This window comes from Populus alba, chromosome 6 (genome assembly GCF_005239225.2).
Source record: "Populus alba chromosome 6, ASM523922v2, whole genome shotgun sequence".
NCBI lineage: Eukaryota > Viridiplantae > Streptophyta > Magnoliopsida > Malpighiales > Salicaceae > Populus > Populus alba.
The window spans coordinates 18,181,491-18,202,279 of NC_133289.1; the positions used below are offsets into that span (position 1 = coordinate 18,181,491).

At 34.4% G+C, this 20,789-nt stretch overlaps 3 protein-coding genes across 5 annotated transcripts; 1 reads left to right on the forward strand and 2 right to left on the reverse strand.

Annotated features, from left to right (window-relative positions):
• Positions 1–518: 518 nt before the first annotated feature.
• Positions 519–9,047, reverse strand: LOC118043728 (carbon catabolite repressor protein 4 homolog 1). Of its 2 annotated transcripts, none has more exons than XM_035051785.2 (12): positions 8,338–9,047; positions 4,303–5,053; positions 3,741–3,827; positions 3,570–3,653; positions 3,391–3,477; positions 3,198–3,284; positions 2,807–2,860; positions 2,620–2,711; positions 2,399–2,513; positions 2,014–2,161; positions 1,715–1,868; positions 519–906 (listed from the first exon to the last, which is right to left on the reverse strand). In XM_035051785.2, exons 1-11 carry the CDS (start codon positions 8,493–8,495, stop codon positions 1,723–1,725), a joined length of 1,809 nt encoding a protein of 602 aa, XP_034907676.1. In that variant the 5' UTR covers positions 8,496–9,047; the 3' UTR covers positions 519–906; positions 1,715–1,722. The 2 variants fall into 2 exon arrangements, with proteins under 2 accessions (XP_034907676.1, XP_034907675.1); XM_035051784.2 differs by having other exon boundaries at positions 519–887; positions 8,338–9,046.
• Positions 9,048–12,656: 3,609 nt separating this feature from the next.
• Positions 12,657–13,508, forward strand: LOC118043841 (non-specific lipid transfer protein GPI-anchored 14). The gene is made up of 3 exons (XM_035051933.2): positions 12,657–13,077; positions 13,191–13,277; positions 13,355–13,508. The coding sequence occupies exons 1-3, from the start codon at positions 12,732–12,734 to the stop codon at positions 13,450–13,452; spliced, it is 531 nt and encodes a 176-aa protein (XP_034907824.1). The 5' UTR covers positions 12,657–12,731; the 3' UTR covers positions 13,453–13,508.
• A 380-nt stretch (positions 13,509–13,888) lies between these two features.
• On the reverse strand, positions 13,889–19,766 carry LOC118043840 (F-box protein At3g58530). Of its 2 annotated transcripts, none has more exons than XM_035051931.2 (13): positions 19,563–19,766; positions 19,411–19,470; positions 18,672–18,755; positions 17,855–17,958; positions 17,682–17,757; positions 17,119–17,189; positions 16,675–16,761; positions 16,524–16,596; positions 16,374–16,441; positions 16,230–16,298; positions 15,410–15,515; positions 14,363–14,471; positions 13,889–14,179 (listed from the first exon to the last, which is right to left on the reverse strand). In XM_035051931.2, exons 1-12 carry the CDS (start codon positions 19,737–19,739, stop codon positions 14,406–14,408), a joined length of 1,041 nt encoding a protein of 346 aa, XP_034907822.1. In that variant the 5' UTR covers positions 19,740–19,766; the 3' UTR covers positions 13,889–14,179; positions 14,363–14,405. The 2 variants fall into 2 exon arrangements, with proteins under 2 accessions (XP_034907822.1, XP_034907821.1); XM_035051930.2 differs by having other exon boundaries at positions 17,855–17,985.
• Positions 19,767–20,789: the final 1,023 nt, after the last annotated feature.

Here is a 20,789-nt window from a genome sequence, read left to right on the forward strand (position 1 = left end):
CATTTATCACTATATTTTAAAGGCTGTAACCGTTGAGCTTGCTTATATATATATATATATTATGTTTTTATATTTTTAAGATCTTTAACATGTTCTTCTACCGTCACATATTATTCAAACTAATTAAATTCCTGCATAATAACTATATATTATCTATAAATGTATTTTTTAAGAACCAAACAGTTCTCTCCTTTTAGTGGTACTCATGGAATTTCATTCCTTTTAAGGATACCTTTTGTTTTGCAGCTGCTAGTTATGAAGATTCTATATTATCCTTCAAATTTCCTCAATTCTCCACTGACTGGTTACGTAACCACATTCTTTTTTCCTTGGAGAAACGGTGATTACCAAGCTCATCAAGGACTCGGGCATTTCACCTGTGCGTTTTTTCCAGTTAAGGTGTCCGGCCGGTGACCCCATCTAATGAATTCCAAGAGGAGAACAGTAGGATGACCCAAATCTGTCTACTCCTGAAGCTGAAAACTTGTCATGTAGTCCGTGTGGTAAGAAACAAGAGCTGAAAACTAGAGAATTTTATTCCTTTCAGAAACCAGAGAAAAAGAAGGAACTGTGACAAAATGATCATTAAACCCAAAAAACTAAGGGGGCACATGCAATAGCATGCCACTAACCACTTGCTTTGCCGGGAACTTGTAAGTACAGGATAATGACAGACTGTGCCACAGGGCATTCTATTAGCAACGAAAAAAGCAATTGAACGAGGCATAACTTTTCTATGAGACAAAGGTGACATGATACAAAGCAGATCATAGCGAGGATCCCCGCTAGGAGACACCTAGAATAGAGCATATTAACCATGATCTACGATTCTTACAATAGCTTAAATCGATCCATATCTGCAGGTCATTGCCTTGGGATCTCTAATCCTGCCCACATCAACAGCAACTAATCAATCATTTAACCATCATTCAAAACAATAGCAAAACACACATACACACACACAAGAGAAGGTGCATTTAAATTCTCATTCTAGGACCAGCAGAAAAGAAATGCATTTTAACACGGTTTTTCAAAATCCAAAACCCCTATACTGACCACATTGAGATTATTAGATGGTCCAGTATTTAAAACTCATCATACAAATCAGAAATTCTTTCAATCAAGCACTACAGATCACAAAGGTAGTGGCTAGAATAAAGGCTCCAATTTTCAAACAGTCTAACACTTAATTTTGAATGAACCACCAATTCTCTTAAAGGTCACCCTGCTAGCATGGAAAGCAAACAGCCACATGTTTGATTTGCATAGCTCTTGACTATGAGTTGTGAGTTGCAAGCCCAGGACTAGATAGTCCTTGACATATCTTTTATTATATCTGTTAGGAAAAATAACCATGCCCAAGTGTCCAAAAAGTATTGAGGATGTAAACACAGGCATTTCCTCTTCATGAGAAACTTCTTTTAACAAATTCAGCAACACAGTGAAGTCCCAAAGACTCAAGCTGGGACTGAGCAATCTCCTTGAATTTAGCAAAAAGGCTGTTGATGACCATTCACTTAGATACACCGATTTAAGGCAACTATCTATGTCAAGCCCTTCCATAAAACACATATTGCAGGTTCTAGTAAAAGCATAGGCCTCAAGGAACCACAAGCTGACATCCATATCGCATGAAAAAACCAAAAACCATGGAAGAGAAAAATCCATAAAAACAGGTAGAAAGAAATTCAGCAACAAAACTCATATTTGCTACCTGTAGTGTCAACGTCTTGGTCTATTCTTGCAACGAAATTCAGCAAGAAGTGCTATATGATCTGAAGACCACTCTGGAGAAGGAAGGGCCGTGTCTTTCCTCAAGCTTTCCTCATCCAATAGTTCCAACAAAGACTCCACCATTAAAGAGTCCGCTGAGAGAAAAAAAACAACTGTGAATCCCATTTTACTAAGCTTTGCATCAAACAAGGATCAAACTTCAAATAGCATGACCAAATTAGGATAGGAGACAACAGCACGGCAAAAGATAAGAAAGAATAATGTTGCAAAGAAGTTAACCTGTGTAAAATATATAATCTAGGGCACCGATAAAGTCTCTAGTGCAATTCGTAAATAAGGGTTCATTTGTTGTAGCATCCATTCTCCTCCTCTGCTGATCTGAACCAAGACCAACGCCCACTCTTGCAAAAGATGAGTATGCACTGACCTGCAATATTAATTGTATCACTACCAGCACAGCCCACAACAAGCAGAGCAGACATTACAAACCTTCCCTAAATCCCACCACCCCAGAAACAAGAGACAAGCCTTCCTCTTGGCCTTCTTTTTCAAATATAAAATATTAGCCAAAAGTTACCAGCATTTTGATTTCCCTAAAATCTCCAGAAAGAAATTTAGTGCAAGCTATATACTAAGACCAGTCTCTTATCAGAGGACATATTACCAGCGGCAGCTGATGTGTAAGCTTGTTGTGAGGCCGTAAGATTCCAAGAGGGTCTACTACTAAATCCGGATGCAATGGATCCACCTTACCCATTGCAAGAAGAGAATGGGGAGCACTGCAACCAGGTTCAACAGCAACCTCAGTTATTGAATGTACCAAACATGCACAAGGCAAACGCATCTTCTATAAGTGATAAAACTGTTTCATAACAGCAGACCAACCTTCCAGGAACTGAATTGAAATCTCCACACACCAACATAGGAATATCAGCACTAGCAGCTATTTTCTCCAATCCTTTCAAGAGAGTAAGGACCTAAGTTCACAAACCAGAAATCACAAATCAATCATCAATTTTACAAACACAAATCAAAAGAAATGTACACATAAAATGGAGAAATAAATAAGAACCTGCCAAAGCTTGACATCCTTTAAATCCTGGTGAACATTTATATGTGTATTTGCCTGTATTGCAAGATAAAAGGAATCCAAAAGCAATTACAAACAGAAAGTTATTCATCCATAAAAATTGGAGCAACTATCTTATGTTTTGCACCCACCAACCTCGAGGAAATTTAAAAAGTGAAAAAATACAGCAGACATTTAATAACAGACAAAGTATCATATCCGCACCATCAATTAGAGACCTCATGAGCAAATTATGACAGACGCCATACTTTTTAGCATGAAGAAAAAAAATATTTTTTAATGAGAAAACAAGGCACGACTGCTGAAACAACCTCTTTATGAGGACCGAAAAAGCATCACTATTTGACACAATAATAAGCACAAGATCACTTACAACACAAAGTAGCTGCCGCTTCCCAGGATTATCAGCTCCTTGATTACTAAATTTTGCTTCCAGAACAACTATTAATGCAACATTATCCTACAAGTATTAAAGAGTTTACATGAGATAACTAGGCCAACATAAAATGGAAAAAGTTCCTCATGCACCTGCAAAACTTCAACAAAATCAACTGCAATACACTAACCTTAACTAATCGATTTAGAGCAGTTTTTCTTTGAGCACTTGGAACCAGCGCATCAGTCAAAGACTGAGCAGCCTTATTAAATTCAACCTGCAAACAAGTGACCCTTTGATGCATGAAAAAAAAAAAAACAAAGAAAAACTACACAAAAACATACCCCCACATCCAAAGGACTTTCAAACCTCATATTTTTTAACATGTGAAAATCTATCTCTGCGGAAAAATGTTGCACAACCATCAATTGTATGGGTATTTCCAGCATAGACCTGCAATTAATAACAAGACCAAGCATTAATTATGAATATTGAACTTGATACATGAATTGCAACGATAACAAGGAGTGGTTTAACAACCTCGTTAGTTTTTCTCTTATACAGAGCTTGATAACCATGCTTGTCCAGCTCAGGGGCAAAAAATTCCTCATAATGATCACTTTGTACCTGAAAGCAGGGGAAAACATCGTTAGTTTCCCTGAATAGGCAGAAGATTATCTCCCTTCTCCATTGATGAATATAACCATTAAACAAAGAATTAGCTATGCAAGACTCAATTTTCCAGGAAGCTACCATAAATCTTGTCATGTGCGTCATAGATTATAGTGAGCTCACTAACAAATAGTTTTCATGTAAGGTCTTTCAAGAAACATAATCTGTCATTTTCATCTAGAACATTGCTAGAATAAGTAATCCAGTTAGAGTCCGACAATTTTACTTAGCCAAACCTGAAGAAACAAAAGCAATAGCAAGGCAGCCACAAAGAAAAGAATGAAAGAAGTCCAACCATCTATCCCCGTGTCTATCATTTTCACTTGCATTTTCTGACAAGATTAAGAACTTCAATGGAAAAAATCAACTTTAAAATCTCCGCTCACTATCCTGACTGATAAATGAAATTGATATTCATTTCATGTCTTACCTCCTGAAGACAAACAATGTCTGCACGATAGCCAACTATTTCCCTCAGTAAGTTCTGTCGACGATATGGCCAAGAAAGAGCCCATGAAGGACAATAACTGTATGTTTCGTTTGTAGCATACACATCAGATAAAATGTTGTATGAGAGCACAGTAAAGGTTCCAGTTGATGAGATACGACCATCCAAATCTAAAGGCACCATTGCATCAAGTCCACTAACTGGGATCAAACGACGTGGAGTTGGGGAGGGGGCTGGAATGACACGGGAAGTTAGTAGTGTGTTTGGATGTCCTACAGGTAATTTAGTTTCTGCATCTACCACAACACATTCAAACTTGAGAACATGGCCAATATCATCAGCTGATGGTGTATATATTTTGGAACGCCCAACCTCAAACCAAGTTTCACCACTCCTCTGTGTCACCGCCGCAGGATACAAAGGCGTGGAACCATTTGTCAAGCTAGCACTTGATGCAGAACCAGATAAACTAGTATTAAGAACTCCAGATCCTGAGCTATTATAACGCCCAAACAACTCTTCCTCCTCATTTCCATTTTCATTTACAGCACTTGCAGCTCGATCATGTAGAACACGATGATGCTGCCATGCATCAGAGAAGCACTTGGGAGAGCAATGGTAACTTTTGGCAACAGGTATTTTGGCCTTAACACAACCTATACACTGCAGTGTAGCATGCTCAGATGGATGTACGCTACATACAGCAACTTTTCTATCACTCTGTATCCGATACCTGCAAACAAGCCCAAAAACAGGGTGATGCATATCAAACTAAGATAAGACTAACTTCTATGTGTCAAATCATCCTGTAACTAAGGTACAGGTGCAATGATGCCCAGTCAGAGGATGCACCTTAAAGTTCAACCAAATCACAATCATGAAACAGCAATTCCATCAAAAAGCTAAACTTTAAATTATGTGTAAATATGCTAAATTAAAGTGCTGATGCTTAATCGGTTCTTTTACAATTTATTTTGCTGCTGCTACTCAAGTCATGTACCAACTCAAAAAATATTTGTTTCAATCCATTCCTAAGTTTATCCATAGTTGGCACTACATTACATTTAATTATGATATTCTTTTGACCATTCAAAAATGCAACTCCATTTTTAAGTTTCCTTATTTCTCCTTTAACTATATTGACCACGGGGTACTCTCTGTGTCTTCTGCACCGACTACAAATGGTCCCACCTAGCTAAGCATATTTTGCTTGACAGCTTACAATTATCATACTCAAATGTGTCACCATAAAGCAAAAATGTCAATAAAGCTAACAATACAGGTCACACCTTTTTTGTCAAAAAAACACCTCCTGAAGGAAACTAAAAGGATGACAAAAATGGTTGAAGTTCCAGCTAAAAATCCTAAACCCTAAAGTCACCATGTTTTAGGAAAAGTAAAGACATGCATATCTTAAGCTGGTGACAAAAATCTAAAAGCTTTTTCATTGACCAGATTAATCTAGTCCAGATCTTATATAAGTTTAAACTTTTGTTTATAAGAATGTTCTCACAAATATTGAAGAGAACTATTAGCATGCAATGTTGGGAAATACCAATGATACCAAGGTTTTATTCCAAATCATATGCCAGCTACCAAAGAAAATAACAAAACACATGTTGAGCATGCATGTGCATTATCACTCCCTCTATTATTGCATACAGCACATTACTGCCAAACAGCTGCCACATCAGCAAGTAGAACTGAGAGCTATAAGAGCCCAGAACAAGAGCAGGGCACAGGCATGGGTGCTCGCCAGATACAAAGGCATGGGAACAGAGGCTTGTGCCCATGTCCATGCCAATGGTCAAGGCCAAGTCATGTGGCACATGAATTAAGAATGATAAAAGTGGTGACCCTAACACCTCCAGGATATTAACTTATCTAATTGCTGTAGTGGAAAAAAAAACAAATACTATATTCCTCCAAAAACTTTTGTTGAACTATTTGCCCCATAATGGATAAGGCACTTCAAATTGTAAATCCAATGGGAAAACTAAGAAAGTAACATTAAATTCTTACTTTTTAAGTGCTACAGGAGGAAGTTTATACAGGTCAGGAAGCAAAAACCCAACATAGATCACCATAATACTAGTCAATTATAGTAACAGTTTTCATTACTAAATGCAATTACCCAAATTGGTATATAACGATCATTAACATTACTTTTTAAGGAATTAAGTCTTGAAGCATTGCAGCTCTTTCCATTGTGAACTATTATTAATCTCAAATGGCAAATCTCACTTGCGCCAGAACACTTGTCTGATAAAATATATCTATTCCCATTAAATCATCAATATGTTTTCAAATAACTGCGCATCGAATAGTTCAATAACAACTGACCACACTAATAAATTTATAGGACACATTAGAATCTATCCAATCAATCACCCAACAGAAAATAGAGAAAATTGCAGGACTGGAGAACAAGCATGACTCAAAAGCCAAGACACATGGTCCAACTACCAATTATGTCTCTCACTTCTCTTCTTAGGTTTACTTGCTGTTGGTTAAAAACTTCAACCCTGGATTACTGACTCATATTTCAAAAAACAAATTGAATGCCCAACATTTGAGATGTATAATACCACACTGTGAAGCTGTAAAAGGCCGTCAAGTGTTACAGCTCACACACAAAATCATTTTATTGAGCCAAAATGCCAAATATTTCATGATAATTACTTGTAGCTCACCAAGTTACTTCTAAAACTGCATAATGTAAAAGCTTTCATTTTCATCACTAAACAGTAATTCAATACCTAACTTTCTATTACAACTCTTCACTGTTCACCACATGGTGGTACGATGTGCCTAACAGTTGTCAAGAGGGGTTGAGGCACTCACCTAGGCAATCCAAGCAAGGCGAGGCGAGGCCCCAGTGCCCTTATTAGCCTTGGGCATTTGATTTCAATGAAGTGTCGCCTAGACGAGTGCCTTGTGAGTGGGTGCAAGGCGTTAAGGCTAGCACCTACTTGAAGTTCTTCTTTTATGTAGGATTTTTCTTCTTTTTTTCAACTGATTTATGTTTTGACCTATTTGTCCATTTTCTTAACTGATATTTAATTTTGCTTTTTAATCTATATGGCTACTTACTACTTTAAATTATCTTATTTTGCTTTAGGGATGAAAAATTTAAAATTTTATATGACTATGTTATGGTATTTTATATTTTCTTTTGATTTTATAATGACCTAATCTTAATTGGGAAGATATATATTTAGATTTATATAATATAATATAATATTACTTTTTTTTAATTTATAGTATATTGCCTTGGTTCATTTGGGCATGCACCTCGCGACTCGGGCATTTTACAAGCTTGGCGCCTTTCGCCTTTGACAACAATGGTACCTAACAATTTGGGGGGGGGGGGAAGTAAAATACAAACTACACAGCCTAGATTTTCAGTTTACCCTAGTTTTTTGTCATACAAGTCACCACAATACCAAACCAAATAATCCTTGCTACAGCAACATACCGTTTTCATGGAGTCTTATTCGCCAAGCAATTTGACTTATCACCAGTGTATTAATAGAAATTTTAATCCTTATGATATGTTATCTAAAACGCTTTAAAATGAGAACAGCAAATATTAGAATGACACTTTAAAGCAGCCACTAAACACCATAAAACAATATTCAGATACAATCCATATATAATAATATATGCGAAAGTAAGCCAACAAGAAAACTCTGCTTGCATATTCAAGATTTCCCCCGAACCAGAATACACTCATTAATGAAATTCACTTCACATAAGTACTGACACCACCGAAAGCAAAAAAAATAAAAACCCTATTATACAGTACCAATTATTTACACCCACAAGCTTTAGCTCTACCACTCTACATTTAAAAAAAGTTCAAAACATCAGCTAAACCCCACGTAACAGACTATTCCGACCCCGTTAACACACACATAATAACATTAAAAGAGCCCCAAAATGCACAAAAATAATCAACCAAATCCAAAAGTTCTGAAAACCCATTACGAGCAAAAACAAAATAAAATCACTCACCACTTATATCTCAAGAAATGACCGTCAAGAGGGGCAGACTCGGGCACATCATCGGTAATATAATCCTTATCCGGTCGCCGTAAAACAACATACGGCGTTAACTCACAGCCAACAATAGGAATATCCGATGGAAGATGCACACGCAGCACGCTCAGCATGCTTTTATTTTCTTCTTCAAAGTTTTTTTGTTACACTTCACTTTCCTAATCACACTGTAACCCTATCGTCGATAATAAAATCAATCGGCGTATATTATCCGGCGGATCCGCCATTTAATTGAACCGATTACCCGCCAGCCTAAATCAACCAATCAATCAAAAACCCTAGATTTCTCAATTAAAAAAATAAACAGCAGATCTCGAGAAATTACAAGTGAAATTCAAGTTAGGGTTTAGAGAACGATGGATCGACTAGGGAGATGATCGAGAAATTTCCACAGAGAGAGGGAGCGAGAATTTTTTGAAATTTTTTGAGAGAGGGAGAGAGAGAGAGAACGGGGAGATTTCGATAATTAGGGTTTTACAGAGAAAAAGGTAGAGTGAATAATAATAATATGAAAATACGACGCGCGTGGGTTTGTGTGGTGGTGTTGGAGGTGGTACGGTGGTGTTCTGCTATGTCTAAAATCGGCTGCTGAGTGAACCCTTCCAAAACGGGAGGTGTTATTCGTTGGGAGAGAGAGTATCCTCTTAATGATAATACTATAATAGTAAGTTTTATATATACTGAGGTTTTATATTTCCACTTCCCGGGAATGTGTACGTGCAGTATTAGTTAGCTTGCTGTTCTGTCATGTCTCATGTCTAAAAATTACATTATTCTTATTATAACCGAACCCACCTCACAAATCCATCAAATTATAAACTAGTTTACTAACTCGGATTTAAAAAACAATTCCAGATCGCAAGAAAATATTTGTTATTGTTATTAAACATAGTTTTTAGATCAATTTTAAAAAAAAAAAGAATTCAACTTTTTATCTAGCCCGAATTGAAAATTAAACTTGGTTAACTTAGCGAGTTCAAAATCAATCATGAAAACTAGTAAAAAGTATGACCTGAATTTTTAATAAAAATCCAACACGATATATTTTTATTAATATTAAGATGACAACTTATTAAATAAATTCAAGTTTCGCGGTTTAGCCCTTCCAAACCTAGAACTAGATCATGGGCTCCAAAGTAGCGTTTTGTTATTATTCTAGGACAAAAAAGATGGAGACAACAAAGATAAAAATATATATGGTTGAAAAGACAGAGATAAGGATATAAAAATAAAATTATCTCTAAACAATTTTGAAGTTAATTTTTATACTTTAAAAATAGAAGATACAGAAGGGACATGTCTCCATAAATAATAATTTTTTATTCATAAAATATAATTGTAAAAAAAAAAATCTTAATTCTAAAGTTGTTTTACTAAGACTTGCAAGAATAAAAATAATTATTATCATAGTTTTTAAACACAACTCGAGGGTTGATCGAAGGCAAAGCCTGGGTCATTAGTCAAGGCTCAGGTCACGGGTTAAGTTAACCCAAGTTAGTGTCAGAACAGAAATGGTTATTATCATAGTTTTAAAACCCCGATTTAGAGGTCGACTTGGGATAAAACTCGAGTCACATGTCAGGATGATCAACATAAAAATAAAAATGATTTTTATCATAGTTTTAAAACTTGATTTAGTGGTCAACTCGGGGCAAGGCGGGGGTCACTAAATGGAAGAGTCAACTCAGGCTAATATGGTTAAATGTAAAGATAAAAATTATTATTATCATAGTTTTTAAACACAAGGTGACCCAAGTAAGCGTATGAATAAAAGTGTTTATTATCATAATTTTAAAACTTCACTCTAATGTCAATCGGGGAAAGGTTCATGTCACGAGTCGTGAGGATTAGCCCGGATAACCTAAAAAATTAAAAATTAATCAAAGCATCCTTATTTTGACTAAATTTTATTTTCTAAAAACAATGGGTTTTTAACCTGTGTTTTATCCTAGATTAACCTTAGTTTTATGTCGGCCTAGGTCGAGTCAATCATTTTTTTATTTTTTTAAAAACTCAAACTAGTTCACACCCTAATTTGACCCAGTTTTGAGTCATCCCACCAATCTAGTCCTTATTTTATAACTAAGATTATTATAATATTAGTAATTTGAATACTCAATATAAACTAAAATAAAAAAATAATATCTAATTATTTTTTAAATATATAAGTTTGACATCAATACATATTAAAAGTAAAATGGATTTTTTTCATATTTTATTATGTCTTCTCCACCATAACTAAACATGATATAGAGATAATCGTTTTGTCTTGTACATTACAAGCACACATAATTTTTTCTCCATCTCTTTTTTTATCTTGTCTCCATCATCTATGTCTTTTCTGTTCCATGATAATAAACAAACATTACCTAATAGATTTAATAACCGTCTTTTCTATCCCATGACAGTAAACAAACATTACCTAATGGATTTAATATTTACTTTTTTTTTTAAATTCTAGAAACTTTGAGATTGATCATGTTTTTTCTCTGTGTTTTACTTTGTGGTCATCTCACTTTACGTTTTGTCTTTCTAATTCAATTGAAAACTTTATATCATGAAATTAGAAAGTATCAAATCAAAAGAAAAAAAAATAAAAAGGATGAAATTTTAAAAAATGATAAAATTCAAGAATAAAGTCAGTATATTTACGAGAAAGATATAAAATGATTTAAGACAATAAATGATATAAAAGAGCCTTAAATTCAAGGAACAAAGAAGTTTGTTCTTGAATTTTAAGTTGGTTAATACTTTAAAATCTATGTATCTTTTATCTTAAGAGATGAAAAGTTATCAACTTTTTACCTGAATGGTTTAGGAGGTATTTATATCTCCTGAACCTTATCATTTTCAGAGAAGAGAAAAACTAGAAAGTCCTATACTTTCGTCGATATTATTAAGAGACAAATATCTCTTGCATATCATTAATGAGATAGTAAATACGATAAGTTCCTTAAGAGACCTTGTATACACCTATAAGTATAGGAAAATTATTACAATTATTCTAAATGGAGAGACATGACGATTTATCATGTTTTTTTATACTTGTTTTGTAGATAATCGTTCAGGATCAGACATATAGTCTTAATATTTGGTAATGTTCAAGTTTTTTGGGTTTGTCATATTTGTCAGACCCATGTTTTCTTGAGTTTGACTAATTATCAAGTCTAAATTTTTTTGGTCTGGTATGTTTGCCAGACCCATATTACCTTAAGCTTGGCTACCTATCAAATTCAAGTTTGTTGGGTCTAGCATGTTTTTTTTACCCATGTTTTCTTGAACTTGGATGATTATCAAATTTAAATTCTTTGAGTTTAATATGTATGTACTAAACTTATTATAAAATCTTAATAAAGAATTACCTCATCGTGGAATGTTTTTATTTTTAGATTTGTTAAGCTTTTATTTTTCATGCAAATGAATAAATCAACAAAGAAATTAATAATAATAATAATTTAATTGAGGATATTATCATAGACAAACTCTTTGTAAAATATCACAATGTATTGATAATCTCGGCAGTGTTTCTTAAATATGATTTGAATCTTTTTATAAGGATTTTGTAACACTGAAACTTTTCAATATTTTGTCTTGGATAACTTTTTTTTTCCTTTTCTTTTGTTTTCTATGTGGTAGATTATGCTTCCCAAGAAGATATTATTGTTTGTGTCATCTTTTGACTCACTTTTGACTCACTCTAAGATTTCTTTTTCTTGTTTGTATGATATTATTGTTTGCTTTACAAAATTTAAAATTATAATGGTAATTTTTTTTTTAAATGTATTAAAATAATATTTTTATTATTATATTTTAAAATTTATTTTTATTATCGGTATATTAAAACTATTCAAAATCAATAAAAAAATTAAAAATTTTCAAAAACATTCTTTACACACAAAAACAAAAACACCCTAACTATTCTATTACCTAACAAATGAAGACATGCGATAGTCAAGTGACAAAAATATATTTATTAAGTCATGAGTGGCATGAATATTATATGCATTTATTAGGTCACATATATATTTATTTTATATACTAAGGCAGCCAGACATTTCATATTTACTGGCTCACTGAATTTATTTATAATAAGAGGGCGTGCGAAAAGAGTTTCACTTAAACAAATAATATATCTCAATGCTTGGTTGCCTCTGATGTTATACGCTTACCATCCTCGATATATTAATAAACTTTCATCCAATGGCAAGAAAGAGTATTTTTTTTTATATAAATTTACAAGTCCATAAAGGTCAACAATTCTACTCACACGAAAAACCTCGCAGTGAAAACACTACTTTCATCACATTGAGTTCAGCTAAGCTTAAAATCAGACACAGCTCCTCCTTCTCATGGCAAAAACAATGTGTCCAGAGGTCGTTCATGTCATGGTCTCAACCATTTTAGTCTTGATGATGTTTACTTCTGTCTTCTCAGATTTGGCTGCGGATAAACGAGAGTGCAACGAGCAGCTGGCTAGCCTCTCAGCATGCCTACCTTTTGTTGGCGGCGACACAAAAGCTCCGACTCCAATATGTTGCAGCGGATTAAGACAAGAAATTAACAAGACAGAGAAGTGTCTGTGCCTCATAGTTAAGGATCGCAATGAACCCGACCTTGGCTTCAAGATCAATGCTACCCTTGCATTGAGCCTCCCTTCAATTTGCCACGCTCCTGCTAATGTTTCTGCATGCCCTGGTACCTCTAAAACAAATGATTTTTTAATGCTTACGTAGATGTTTCAAGCTAATCTGAGACCAAGATCTGCTTGGTTTGTCATTCTTTTGTATCATTGTTTTCCTTCTCGACAGAGATGCTACATCTGGCTCCCAATTCAACAGATGCTCGAGTTTTCGAGGATTTTGCAGCAAGTAATAAGAGTAACGCAGTTGTTGCTGGTAATGACCTAATGTCAACCTTCACCATATCTTTTTAGCACACCTAGCTTTTGTACTGACTAACTTCCCCATCACAGGCGTTCGAACCAGTTCAAGCAATACAATGAAGGAAAGGAAATGGCTTGAAGTGAGCATGGTCGCTGTTATCACATCAGCTCTCACCATCGCGGGTTAAGAAGATAACACTTGATATAATCCATGTCGATTAAGAGCACGTTTGGCATTGCTCCGGCGTTTTGACAAAATTTAAAATTTTTTTTTTTTTTTTTTTTACTAAAATTGAGTTACGGTTGTACTTTTTGGATCGTTTTGATGTGCTGATATCAAAAATGATTTTTAAAAAATAAAAAAACATCATTTGCATGTATTTCGGCACGAAAAGCTATTTGAAAAGCAACCGCTACCACACTGCCACACTACCACACTGCCAAACATCATTTAAATGTGTAATGCTCATGTTCCACGTATTGTAATTCCATCACTCTTTCCACTCCAATCTGCGAGCCCTACTGTTTGTCACTTGATCACAACCCAAATTTTGCGACAACTAATACCACTGATCAAATAGATACTAACTCAAACTCCACTGCATGCGAACATGCAACATCCTCTGACCAAAAAGAAATAGCTAATGATAAAAAACAATAAGGTGATATTACAGTGAGATATATCTGATAAAAAAAAAATAAAAAAAAATCATCTAGCACAGCTATTTTAAACCAACTCGGATTTGTAAGAGGTCTAGGTTCAGGCTCTAAACTGTTTCTTAGCAATACATGTAAGAATCGAAGACTTCGGTATTCAATGTGTCCTGAAAGCATCTGTAATTTTTCTTAACGTATCCTGGCCTTTTCACCTATTTTCTGGAATGACCTTGCTGTGACCCACCGTATAGGCATGCCCTGGAAAATTATAGAGCAAGACTATAAAATACATGAAAGTAGTAGCGAACTGACAAGTGCATGGTTCAATGTCATAGAGATATATATGTGCTGTTTATCAGTAGGGATATGCTAATCCTAATCCTTGTCATCAGCAAACTTTGTTAAAGTAAACAAAATGGATTACAATGTGGGACACTCAACTTGATGAGAGGGGATGATATTAAGCTATCCACTTAACACCACATCAGCTGTGCACTTTAAAACACCTCAAACGAGGAAACAATTGAAGCAATTCATCACGACTTCGTCTCTGCAAGAAAATTAGCATGCTTGTGAAAATAAAAATGAAAGAAACATCAAGGGAATGAAGAAAAAAAAACAGGTTTACTCCTTCACACATGAAAATCTATCCCAGCACATTGTTGTGATGCATAACCTGAATGTGCAGTCACGCATCTCCAGCTTTGAGCATTCACATCAAAATTTCATTTAAACCTTATTGATGCTTTTCTCATATTCCCCCAACATGACCTACCTAGTCTCACCACATGATAGGGCATATCTCTTTGTTCTTCATATTGCACGATTTTTTAACAGTCATGTAATAACAATGGCGACTAAAGTGGCCCATTTGCCACTGGCAATTGGTACCAAATCATCTGGCACCAATAGATGATGCATGTATGTAAAAATTCAAATTAAGCTTTGGGTAATAAATAACAGGACTAGCTATTCAAAACTGGAAGGATTTTGTGTTCTGCAATAAATTGCTAGATACTTTAGAGCTACATCAGTGTTGGATAGAAGTATAGGGCACAAATTGCAAGAATATAATGGATGTAATGGAATATTATGGGATCCAAGCCAGATAGATCGTCTTTTCTTATTGCATTTGTTGTGAGTTGCAAGAAAACAAGAATTGGCTATTTCAAAGAGACTACCAATATTCATGTTGTTTATCTTGTTTATAGATTTGGAAAAGACAGGAGGCGGAGGAGTCTGCCACATATTTTCCAGTTTTAATCTGAAAGATGTATCCCGGCAATGCTGCTGACTTTCCTTCCTTTTTTTTTTCATTTGATAAGTGAGTTCCAATTTTGTTATAGTTTTTGACAAGCCCCCCCTTCTGCTAATGCAATAGCATTGGAGAGGTACAAACTCATCGGTAATTATTCTGACTATTAATTTATAAATACACAAACTTCAAGAGAAACTCTGAGGCTGTTTGCAGTAACAAACAAGCAATACCTTTATGCCAATGCATCCATTTACATCAAGGGTTGTAACTGTGTTTGAGCAGAACCTTGAAAGGACCTCCAGGCACTTATCTGTCACACCAACTATTCCAAACAAGCTGCATCATTTTTTAACATGACATCAGAAACAAGAGTATAGCATGAGAAATTGCAATAACTGCAAGGTCACTGCATGCTGATTGAGTTTTATCAGAGTAACAATACAGAATGGACATCATGCTCGTCAATTTTAACCAAATTTATAGGCATTAATTTGATTGTCATTCTATTAGGCAGATGGCAACATCTGTCATGAAACAAATTAAATTAACTACACATATGAAGAAATTTCCAGTTGTCTATTGTGTTTAGGATATCCTAGCCTGTAGTTTGTGTTATGTAAAAATTATACTAACATCCAGAACATCATCCTCCATTTCATGAAAAACTGGCAAACTGGGAGCAGCGGAATGACCAAGGCCAGGGCACATTTGTCTGGCACAGTTCCCCGTGAGCAAAGTTCAAGCTTGTCAAAGCTGTCAAATAGTACCAGAACTAAAGAACAATATGTTCAACAAACTCTTCCAGCTAGGCTTGACTAAAATCAACAATATGATCTTTAACCAGAAAAGCAGTCAGTTAAAGATGGCTGCAAAATCAAGTGTTTACATGCTTTGTCATTCATTCTTTATTGGGACAGGGTAGGGATGCATTTTGAAATTAGTGCCGAGAACAAAAGAAAGACCAGCAATCAGAGAGTGCATTCCTTATGTTGGTGTTAACTGCCAGAAACATGTATTATCAGCTCTCTCTAGCTTAACCTAGGAATTTACCTGAGAAATTCAAGAGAGGTGCAACCTTCAGCAATAGCTACAACCCCCACATCAGTAACACGAACACACCTGATAGAAAAATAACAGAAGCTTTTGAGCTAATTTTCTCTTATTTTTCCAGGAATTATCTTATATTTTACTCACCATGTCAAATTGAGAGAGACAATATTCTTGCATTTAGCTATACAAGAGAGTCCTTCATCAGATAGATTCTGAAAGTCAAATTGAGGTATTACTAAACCTGAAATAAATTTTGGAATGTAAAAAGCATGTCCAGCAAAAAAAGAATTTTACCTGCGCACCACATAGATCTAAAAATTTTAGAAGGGGTAGACTTGATATCTTCTTATAGGCTTTGTCTGTGAAACTGACAGTAAAGCAGGACAGGTTTTATTATTTGGAACTGCAACGCCTAAAATTACAATTAACAACTATCTAGAGATACCTGGAAAGAGCGTAAAGATTTAAACTCTGTAGAGAGGAGCACTTGGATAATATTTGTTGCAAGCCACCATCTGTTAGCTTGATGCACCTAGAAATCCCGAGATGATTGTAAGTTTATAGCAAGGACACCATAGCAGGAAAGTATAGTTTTGTACCGGTAACAATCAAATTCATAACCTTACAAGTGTATATCCTTCTAGAGGATGCTTTAAGTTGCATAACATGGATTAGTGCAAAATTATTCTTGATCTTATTTAAACTTAAGCACTTCTTTTTGCAATTTTAATTCATCCCTCATAACACAGTGAACTAAATTTATGGTACTTCCTATTTCATTTGATGATGTTTAATTGTAATCTTTTCGCTCATTCCCTTATATTAATCTATTCAGTTTTCATCCCCAAAAATTGATGATAATAACAACCAACATCGATCAGTTACATACCTAGTCAGGTTCAATGACTCCAATTCTTGATAATTTTCAGCAATTAATTGCAAGGCTTTGTCAGATATATTCTGCAAACAAAACATCAAACTACTCTAGTCATGGATTACATTGAGATAATGCATATTCAACATGAACAGTTGAAAATTAAGCACAAGCTATACTGATTATTAATATGTTTGACTTGTTCTGTGTGTTAACCCAAACCGGTCACAAAATCTATACTTGAGTTAATTGTGTTGAATTTAAACAGTCCGATTTAAGCACAAGAAACAATCATAAACAACTGCACAGGATTAGAACAAGTCTTCAACAGTTCTGCACATTTGGGCAAACATAAAACTAAAGTTTGTGAAGAACCCCCTACAGTGAAGTTAAGACAGCATAAAGAAGTTGCTTTTTTTCTGGTAAAAAAAGAAGAAGAAAGAAAGTAAACAGAAGGTGCAGCACATTTCTACAAAGCCATTGAAGTATAACACAATTACATGTCTCTTCTTTTTAATCACAAGTATGATGTGCATCATATAAGAAAAAAGGTAACATTCAATTTGCGAATCAAGTACCTTACACCCACTAAAGTTCAAATCAACAATTTGCTTGCAATTTTCCACCACGTGCTTTATACCAATGTCTGTTACCCTGAAGGTCAATTTACAAGCCAGACTACTTAGTACTGAAAAATTGCATTTAAGGATCTATTTGAAGAGCAAATGATCTGAAAATGATCTTTACATACCTGACATTCCAATAAATAGAGAAGACCTTTAGTTTAGAACAAGTACTGGCTATTGCTTCTATTCCTTTGTCAGATATCTTCTGGCAGCCATTCAGGTTTAAAGACTCCAGTTTTTGAAGAGAGACAAAACACTGAGGTACTAAGAATTCTCAGTAAAATGTTCAAAGAAGGCCAAATCATTTAAAAACAATTTAAAATTGTAAAAACTTCATTTCTAGCAATTTTCAGATTCAATTCTCAAAGACAAATTACTTCCATTAGATCTGTGATTTAGCAGTAACCCGAGTCCTCAAAGTCTCCTTTTAATTATAATTAATAAATTCTCAGACCTGAAGTGAATTTGCTTTCCTTTTCAACCTGCTTACATGAAAAACTACAATATCTGAGAGTTTGCAGGCAACCTTTTATCAGCATGTTAATATTGTGGAGAATTGTATTGCTTGCATGAATGGTCCAAAATTTTGTAACAGGGAAATCACTGCTTAAAACATTGCCTTCTCAGATTTACATCTCTGAATCTACTAATAACAACCATGACTCTCCATGTTCAAGTCTATGAATTACTAAGCTAAATTAGCTAATCAAAAGCTTCTGATTAGCCTATCGCCTAGAGTCAGTCCTGTCCCTTCGTCATGCTTGACATTTTAAGTTTATCTCTCAACCTTATCTGTCAATTATAGAATACATATTATATCAAATTGATCCTCGAGAACTAGTGCATATATGTGTTAAAACATCCCACATTTGTAGACTTCTAGCAGTTAAGATAGAAAATATGCCACAATATCATTTGTTGACATAATCAAATAATACATACCTTGCTTTGCAGGACTTCTAGATGTTCGTCTTCGATATCTTGTGCAAATTCAAGGTTTATCTCCTTCACGTGCTGATATCTTGGCTATAGAAACATAACATGTCCAACACCTCAATATCAGTCTATCACCATCACCATAGCACAAAAATGTCATATTTAAAATGCTCCCAAATATATAAACAACTAGTTCTGTTCTTGCATGATGCCCAAGTCCATTGTAGTATATATTTTATGTTGAAGTTAATTTTTATAATTAGGAGAGATAATAATTTAGCTTAATGGAAACTGTATTTTGAGTTTTAAATTTATCGTATAGTTAGTTACTGGATATCCTAAAAATGATTATCTTTTCGATAAAAGAACTCAATTTACTACCTTTTTGGTATCCCATAATTCAAGGAAAGAATACTATGAAGGAAGTAGCACAAAATTAATGCATGAATCTAATCAATTAACTCACTATATAATACAAAATCTCTCTCTCTCCCCCTCCATCCAGCAACGGCATCACAGCTTTCGAAACTTTTCCCACTAAGCTTAACAATTACATGCTCTACTTTCTCTCAGTTCCGCCCCACTTCAAATAACACAAAGCTATCACTTTTCACATACAACACACACACACATAAACTACCTTTTATCAAAAAATACAAAGCAGAACAGAACAAATATTGTTTTTGGATGAAACCGAACAAATTTTTTCACATGGATGTAGAAACCAGAGCATATTATTTATTACCAGTGAAGTAGCAGCAATGAGTCTATCTCCAGCTTTATTCATCTCACGAAAATCAAGAGCCTTTAACAAGATCCCAGATCATAAAAACCAATATCAAGCCATAAAGATTAAAAATTGATCCACAAAGAGAGAGAGAAAAGAAAAGAACATACCATCCAGAGAGGTGGGAAGCAAGTGAGTGTCCTGTAAAGCCAGGGGCTGACAAGTAAAAGAGAAACGAGGTCTCTTTGAGGGAGTTTTGTGCTGACAATTTTCATTACTTTTGGGATTGTTTCTCTGTTCCATGTTGTTGTCGCTGTTTGCTTTGGTTCGATTTCTTTTGCATCCATTTCTTGTGGTTTCGCTGGTTCTCTGGGTTTCAATAAATATTAAATAGTATGTGAGATTTTGCACCTCCATCCTTTTTCTCTTTACATATTTAAGAATAACCCCTTCATTTTTTTTCTAAGTTCTCAATTTTTTTTCTTAATTTGAGTCCTTGTCATTTAATCCGAATTATTTGAATGCTCTAAATTTTTGTTATTTTAATCCTGAAGTAATCAAATGATTTAGCTTCATCAATTAAAATTTTAGAGAACTTTTAATTATTATATGATATGTCATAATTAAATTTTGGATTCTCTAAAATTATCCAAAAAAAAAATGAAAACAATTAACAAAAAGGAGTTAATTAAAGGTTAAATGACCAAATCGAATCGAGTGGCTAAGGTTGGGAGTCCATTTGCAACAAAGGAGGGTCTAATTGAAGAAAACAATGAGAATTTGGGATCAAATTAAAGAAAGATACTGAAGATAGGGGCAAAGTTGTAAAATAATTACGTTCAAAGACATAATTGAACTTTTGATAAGCCTAATTGATTTAATCAAGGGCTTAATTAAACTTTTAATAGGTTTAACCGATTTAATTAAAAATAAATTAAGTTTGGAGGCTTAACTTAAATTAATTCACAAAAATTAAAAGATTATGGACACAATTAAAACTTGAAAGGGTTAAATTAGTGCACTTAGGGGTTTAGTTGAAAGAAATTTGAAAATTGAAAGTTGATTGATGGTCAAATTGAAGAATTTCGAGATCAATGATCACTTTATAAAAAGTGCAAAAATTTAAAGATCCAATTAAAAAATGATAAGGGTGAAATGGCTAGGAACTCAAAAGATTAGGGCTGATTAGTGGCTTTATTGCAAAGTTCCAAAGGTTTAGGGATCAAATTGAAAAATACTATAATTTCATTATTTATTATCTTCTTCCCATTAAAACAAAAGAAAAATATGCCTAAATACTCATCTTTTAGCTCTAATTTCTCCCTCACCTCTTCACCACATCACACAAATCTTATATCAACTTACACCCTAGTATTTGTACTTAATTATAAGCTAAA